Genomic DNA, 8304 nt, shown 5'->3' with positions numbered 1-8304 from the left:
CAATATTTGAAGTAGCTGTTTGACCGACAATCAAATTAAACCCGAGCTATCGTTACAGGAACTAACTGGGTTACCGCTAACAATGGCTTTAAATAAAGTAGGGAAAGAGAAAAAAAAGATGAACTCCAATGCAAGCTTATATCTCATAGATTTCGCTTCGGGGGGTGCCAATAGAGTTGGTTCAAACACGAATAAGTATTCATTGTTTTCTGGTGTCATTTGCCTTTGTAAAAGCTCAATGGAATATCTGAATGATCCCGTTCTTTTAACTCAGAGTTGAAAGTAAGTTTTTATTATACTTGTGGGAAACAATGGGTTCAGCTGCTTATTGCAAGGAGCAATCGTCAAGGGAGAGTTAAACTCAATTACTGTAACCGTGCTGAATAAAAATACTGCCAAGAACGAAAATAGGCTGGGTGTTCCAGCCACGGGATAAAAAATAAAATACATATAAATAAGAAATCGACATGAAGCGTATCAAATATTTATTTTTTTCTGGGCAACAAAGGACTATAATACATTGACAGGCATGGGAACTATTGCCAGCACAGGTCTATACAATACAGCTAAAACCGCCTCCAATTTGGACATTGGACATACAAGCTATTAGGTGGTCCCAAATGTTTTGAAATTCTTTAAACAAGAAAAAAAAAATATTTTCAAAAGACAATATCAATTTATTGCTCTTATGGTGCTTCGGGGGAAGAACAAGAGGTGAAACGTATTCTGATTGGCACAACACATATAGGCTTGTATTAAAAAATAAAATAAAACACAAAACAGTTCCATTTCTCATCAAGGTATCCTTTCACTCTTCTCAATAACTGACTGTAATAAGAATGTTCTGTAGAGAAAATGGAAGTTTATTTCTATCAAATTTGTTCACTTGCTTCAATGTCGCCTCAACATGCTACAAGAGGGCTGAATGGAAATATCCCCGAGAAAAAAAAATAACACCCCAAAAATCTGTTTTCTAAAGAACCATATAACCACATGAAGAACTAACCGAATATTGAAACCCACTAAAACAGGAGGCACCAGATAAATAAAAAAGATCTCAACAGACACACCATATTTACAATTCCCATTAAATTACACATAAATAAATATATACATACATAAACACAGATTCCCTTATATAACCGTGAATCGTGTTGAAATTCAAAGTTCAAGTTGGTCGCTTGGGGTGAGCCTAAAACTGAAGTCATGACATGGACTGTGGATTTTTTTCAAGTTTATTATTCACAATACTGATAAAAAGTCATCCTCTTTTCGCTTCTTTTTCGCGTGGCTACAATCTTAAATTGAGATGTATCATGGTTGCTGAGATTCAGTCCGTTGTAGCTCATAAAAGAAGGGGCACATAAATAGTCCTTAACGTGTCAAACTCCCCTCTCCGAAACGGGTCCAGTTCTCTTTTCATTTTATTCTTTAATTCTTGGAGGGCCGTCGCTTCCTGTGCATCCCGTGAAGTCGAGTTGTGGTAAAAACAGAGCGTGTAAAACCGCAAGATCAGGAAGTGTATTTTTGATCAATAGTATTTATAGTTATTTATAATATTTATATTGATTAACGGTGGAATCACTTTCTGTGCTTCTCGTCTTTTTCTCCGCCTTTAGTGCCGTTGTCTGAGTGGCTGTTGGGGTTATTGTTGAGGTACATTTTGTCCATGGCTTTAATTGCCTCAGTCAGATAGTTCTGTAACGCGGTGAGAGCGGCGCACATGGCAGGGGTCCCGAATCCATGAGAAATAAGACTGAAGTGGGTCAAACAACTTTGAATCCCTGGCTCAAGAATAGGTTGTGGTCGCGAATTCCCCAAGGGTGAACGGTCCTGGGAAAGCAGGTCTGTGAATTCTTTGCAGATTTGTCTAAAAGAAAGATAACACATTTGTGAGGTGTCGATGTTATGTCATTAATTACATATACATGGTAAGTCCGGGTTTTTGTCGGTTCGGGAAATATTAGGGATGTCAAATATTAAGCATGTTTAAAAGATAATGAGTCAGTTTATGTCCCCATTTTTAATGCAAAATGTTCGCTAATATGGAGTTTCCTCAATGGGACTTCACACTGCTTAAAACAGCTGGCAGGAGAATGATGGGATAATATAAGAACCTAAGCAAATAACTTGACTGGAGATCACTTTTTATATGTATGAATGTCACAACCCGTGCATAATTTGGCATACATCAACAGATACGAGGAGATTTTAATATTTAAAACGTTGCAGGAGGAACAACTGTCGTCGTTATTTTTCATTTACATGCAGGCCTCCAGTGTCTGACATAATTCCAATAGCATTCATTGCAGATAAAATGTGAAGAAAGTTGGCCGAAAAAGTATTTTAATTGGTGACTCTTGTTTAATGCAACTTATGTCACTTTTTAATACAAGTGTCACAATCATGGAGTAAAGGACACATTATTTCACAGAAGAAAAATAATTGCAGACAAAGGCTAGTAAATAAAGCCGTCATGCAGTATTAACCACCGCCTGCGTAAATAAATACGGTATTTGTCAGACGATTCTTTACACTATTAGAAATAAAATAGAAGTCTTGCAAAAATTAATCATGATCATTAATTTTGGGCAAATCCAAATCCATTGCTTTTATTTCCAAAATTCATTTCTTTTTGCATTAACTTTTGTATGTACATTTCTGAATGCAAGAATAGCACTTACTTCGTTGCCAATAACATGTTTTTTCTTTGGACTTGTTCGTTTGGGTCGGAATGCTGACGGTTTACATATTCAGCTACTGCCTTGGCTGGGAACTCTGTCTCGCATACATAACCAAAATCTCTGGCAAGATGTACTGCTTCGCCTAAGAAGAAAAAAAGGGGTTGAGCATGTAATGTATCGCTCTAAATTACTGACATCAAATATAGACCAATTAACACTTCCACTTAACACATTATCCATCTAATTAACGTACTCGGCCTAAGAAAAGTCCCGCGCTTGAATTTATCAATTTTGCAGTATAATTCATATATTTTTCGCTACATAATTAAAAATGAAATGCTGAAAATAAAACTGATGCATCATTTTATTATATGAAAATATAAGGGATCCAATAACTGTATACCATTAAGATGGGCTTCTTGTAAAACACCATTTTATAATATTGATTATCAATATAGGGAAATTAACAAAAGTCCTGAGGATTCTATACCATAGCGATTGGAAATTACCACATAAAACTCACCCTTACATACTTTAACCATGAGAATTTTAGGGTCATTCCATTGAGGTCTGGCTTTTTTGTTGATTTTTTTTTTTTTTTTTTCAAGCCTTTGGTTTTAATTTCCTGAAACAGTTGGGTTTTACTGCAGGGCTTCCTGCCATAAGCTTCAACCCCGGAAGAACGCATGCGCCAATTAGGGCATCAAAGCTCAAGTCCAGTAAACTCGTTTCCATAAAATGGAGCGGATCGTAAACAATAACAGCACTCCAGAAACGCAGTGTCCCTTCACTAAATAACTGACTGCTCTCATACCCCCAACCCCCTCCCGTTTATCACAAACGAATCGTATTTTTCTTGAGCCTAATTAACATATAGTACCAAATTTCTATGAAGCACAATGAATATTGCATTCAGTCTCTGGCGGTAATGATTAACAGGAACCAATGAACCATCCCAGGCTTTCACCTTTAAAACCCACAGCACACCAAATGCCACCGCACGGAATAGCAATGTTCAATTTGCAAGCAAAATGGATTTATTCAATAGCAAAGGCATCTTAGACTTGTGCCACGGATTCATTCGTTTATTTAATACAACACATTAATGTAACACTGCGATGTTTTATCATTCACTGGAAAACGTATATCTACAGTCCAGATAGTCAATAATTAATAATAATAACTTGATAACAAAAAAGAAGAAGAAGAAGAACAACAAATAATAAGAATAATAATAATAATAATAATAACGCAATGTTTATGATCCTGATCAACAACAGGCCTCGGAAATTAAGCAATTGTTTTGCTGCTTTACCTATGTCACCACTGAAATCACAAACCACCATCAAAACCAAATAACAAACCTAATTCATGTGGCGTAAAACGAGAGGTGCAAAGCTCAATGACTGTTTCGTATCTTCACAAAATATACAAGCCTCGTTTCAGGTCTGTGGAAAACGCTTACGGATAAATAAACGTATATTCCAAAACTATTCGGAATTCTTATCATCCCTCGTTCAACTATAAGGCATACATCCTTCATGCATTAGTGCTTGCAAGGCAAACTCAATCCAAATTACGCGGATGAGTGCATATGCTAATTCCAAATGGCCCCATGTAACTGCTTAAAACAACTCAAATCACAGGATTTGGAAGTAATATTATTTACAATGTTACTTACCCTCTACTAGTGACGTCAGTAATGTGACGTTTGCGGCCTTGCGTCTACCCGCTGGTAGATTTAATCCGATTTTATCCAATTTTTCTCTTAAGGACCTTCCTCCATTCTTAGATTTGGCTCTGTGATGCAAAGTAAGGCCAAAAGAACAATAAATACACGGGGAAATTTTAATCGTAGACTTGCTTGTTTTCATTAGTCGTTAGAACAAACAGTTAAAGATGACAAAGCAATGCATTTAACGCAGAGCATACTACTTTGTAAAATACGATTTCAATGTGCCAAAACATAAAGCCAGCAGAAATGCATAGACAAATGACTACATTCATATTGAGATAGCACAAGAATATATATATATATATATATATATATATATATATATATATATATATATACATACATGTTACCCATTACTTAGCTAGTCTTGACATCATCCTTCCTATCTAATAAAAACTAATTTACATAAATGCAGTATTTGAATGACAATAACCCCATACAACACGTGGTAAATCCAAATACGGGTGGAATTTAGCAGCTGCTGTTGGACAGCACTTGGTGAAGCAGCATTGTAAACCAAATTTCGCCATTGGGGAACCCGAGGGTTCGAATCCCAGATTACTGCACCCTTCAGCAATGAGTGCAGTCAAAATGGCTTCAGTGAAAAAGATAAGAACCGATTCCTAATGGTGAGCAATATTTATGTTTAAACTCATCTTTTCATTTTATCTCTCACAGGTGGTTAAAGCCCATGGGAAGTAAACACGCAACACACTAGCCTATATCTGGTCTGGATTTGGCCACCGATCAGAACCTCAAACCATTATTCAGATTGTGCAGCAACATGCATTATTGCACAAGACATCGGTTGCTTGCCTTTGTTAATCTTGTTAATAAATGCAAAAACATAATTTCTCAACACTCTGAATCATAATTAGACAAATAATGTTAACGTCACAAGGATCTTGTCCGAAGCAAGGTTGTCTGGAATCGGTTACGAAAAACTGAGTCAAACGCCATAAATTATGTTGATTCCACTACAGCATTAGCGGTTAAAACGAACGTTTTCGTTTAAAATTCCATAAATAAATTATCTAATAAAAAATGTAAATAACATCCAGCTCACCTCCTCAACACCCCGCCCAGCAGAGATGCATTGAGGCACTCAGGCGGTGAGAGGCGTCTCTGCACTTCCGCCACCGTGACCTTGTACTTTGATGTTGAGCTGAGAAGAGACAGGCGACCCGGAACAGAACAGAATACTTCGTTGGGGTTTACCACGCCGCCGAAAAGACCATCCTTGTTGATAGGGATTGCTGAGATGGCGTTGCTGTTGTTCTTGGATAAAGATACAGGACCTAAAAATAAAATAATAAAAAATAAATAACTGAGGCCTTCATTCAAAAGCAAAGCCAATATTTAAAAGGCGCTGCTATGCAGAGACTAGGTCTTGAGCTGACACCATTCTTAATTCCAATTTAAAATAGAAAACTTTACGAGTCAAAGGAAAGAGAAATGATAAAGATTATTAACATCAATAATAATAGGCCTAATAATAATAATAATGTTTAAATAGTTCTTAATCGTGGCAGAATGAACATAACCCACTGTGTCAATTTCCACATGCTGTTACACAAATTATACATAAGTTGAAAATGCAGATCTAGTTCTTCAAACAATTTCACAGTAGAGGACAGTAGCTATAAGAATACTATTGCTTCCGGTACGAAATATAGGTAGCCTACAATACATTTACACCACTAATGTTTTGGGTGACAGCTCCGGATTTTAAAAAAGCATGTTTGATCTTCTAAATCCAACATAAATCTAAGGACTTTCATATGGTGTCCATGGCGACTGATAAAAATTAAACGCAAACTAAACTAATATGATAACCATTACATAGATTGTGAATAGATAATGGACTAATCCCCACACAGAGTGTACCAAAGTAGAATTTATTGTAAAATGGACACACACTGGGCACAGCTCTACAGTGCCTTTCTGTCACGGGATCACAAATTGGCCATTGGAAGCCGCCACACATACTCTACTATACAAAGCAATTATATGCTCATAGGTTTATAATAGAGAATAAGAACATGTTCATTGAGTGAAAATGAGGAGGGGCCTATGTCTCTGCGTGGTCTCGGTTTACGTTGGAAATAATTGTTATTAATTTATAGCACGTGCACTTTAACACTTCATTGTAACATTTCAACATACAAAAGCAACGTCGTACGAAAGAAAAGAAAAAAAAAATCTTAAACCAAAACATAACTGTTTAGCATGTTCTCTCACTGTGTTGGGGTTGCTGTGCGCAACTGGACACAAAGGGACTACCACTTTTGGACAGATCACTTGTGACATTAATAGCTCAGGGGAGGCTAATAGAGACAATAGGAGTTAAACGAACTCTTGAGATTACTAATATAAGGGCCAATTATCATGTTGATGTGGAAAGACCATATCTTAAAATGTATCCTTTGTATGTCAAATTTCACCTCAAGCGCCACATTGCGAACGACGCAAAATAAACCTAACCACAAACATTCAAGCTAAATAATAAATGATATTACTCAAAAACACATTTACAATTACGTGCGTTATGTGGTCATTCTGTTCAACGGTATCCATAATCAAAGAAATAACTGTTTCTTCATTGTTTACGATTTTTAAAATGATGTCAATCGGGTAACGACAATAATCTTAGCGAGTTTCACAAAAAAATCAAGTTTTAAAAAGTTCTGTGCTGCCACTGTATTATCTCAGTGCCTCTTAGCATGACAAATCTAGCAAATGCATGCAGATATCTGGTAGCCTACAGCCCTGAAATTGATACATTATATTGCGTCAGACTTAAATATTAATTGTAATTCGTTTAAACTGCTGCATTCTGTGTTTTTAGAAAATATGCGCTGGAGTGCAGCAGAGTAGCCTATTTCGCATTGGAGTTTGCAACTTGTAAAAACACGCATGGTATTTGGAAGGAAATTGCTTACCTTTCTTAATTACAGTCTGATCTGGGATGTGAATGCCTTGATCCTCAACATGCTGCAAAATTAAAATAAAATAAAAATTACTGCAAAGTCCACTCGTGCAAAACAGCGTAGTGTTCATAGGAACAGTCATTTGAACGACCTTGATTTTTGCCAAGCAAAATAAATTAATTGACTAGCCAGTTAAAGTGTTTCTTTTACTATCCTTTTTACTCTCAAATAGCGCCGTCGTGTCATAAATGCGCAGTTATAAATGTGTCCTTACACAAATCTTCTGAAGTTTGGGTACCGACACTGTTGCACGAACGAAGCCATGTTTTTTCAATAAAATATTTGGCAGTACGTACATACAAATGTACAAAATTCCAAGTCAATATTTTCAACTGTTATTCAATAAGCTCACTCTTTGGAAAGTGGATTGCCTTTACTTTTTATGAACAGTGATAGGTGAATGAAATCCCAACACTGATGTGAATTCTTACGCCCATTGTGTCTGCGTTCAGTGATTTCGAGCGTGCTGGGCAATCTTTGCTTCATTACTGTTGACTGCGCCCCGCTCACATCTGAGTTCACCTCACGCTTTCTTCAGTGAGAACAATTAAAATAAGAGCGAATGGGAAGGACACAAGCAATAAAAAAATTAGGGGGAAAATCGTTTAAAACAATACCCATTTAACTTCGCATGTTGATGCCAATGCAGGCTTAATTCAGGAGTCCATTTTGTTTTCTTTTTACACTTTGTAGCCCATGCAACACGAACGGTCGGTTCCTTAACGAAACAGTTATTTTTTTTGTCATTCGTACTTACTTGCCAACACTAACTTACAACTATATATATATATATATATATATATATAGTGCATGCGGTTCATTGTTTTATTTTAAAATAGAAAAATGCTATGCGAAAAACACCCTCAGATCTCGCTATTATTAAATAACAAATATG

At 36.4% G+C, this 8304-nt stretch overlaps 1 protein-coding gene across 2 annotated transcripts in view; it reads right to left on the bottom strand.

Annotated features, from left to right (window-relative positions):
• Positions 1-468: 468 nt before the first annotated feature.
• Positions 469-8304, bottom strand: part of tfap2a (transcription factor AP-2 alpha) — an 11166-nt gene continuing 3330 nt past the window's right edge. For both annotated transcript variants that reach the window (XM_035414922.1, XM_035414923.1), the window contains exons 3-7: positions 7362-7413; positions 5486-5717; positions 4366-4484; positions 2685-2826; positions 469-1870 (exon numbers count right to left, since the gene is read on the bottom strand). In XM_035414922.1, the coding sequence (XP_035270813.1) occupies positions 1582-1870; positions 2685-2826; positions 4366-4484; positions 5486-5717; positions 7362-7413 (834 nt within the window). In that variant the 3' untranslated portion in view covers positions 469-1581. The remainder of the gene's footprint in view (positions 1871-2684; positions 2827-4365; positions 4485-5485; positions 5718-7361; positions 7414-8304) is intronic.

This window comes from Anguilla anguilla, chromosome 4, assembly GCF_013347855.1.
Source record: "Anguilla anguilla isolate fAngAng1 chromosome 4, fAngAng1.pri, whole genome shotgun sequence".
Taxonomy (NCBI): Eukaryota; Metazoa; Chordata; class Actinopteri; order Anguilliformes; family Anguillidae; genus Anguilla; species Anguilla anguilla.
Note: the sequence above shows the minus strand (reverse complement) of the source record. Positions and strands in the feature narration are given on the sequence as shown.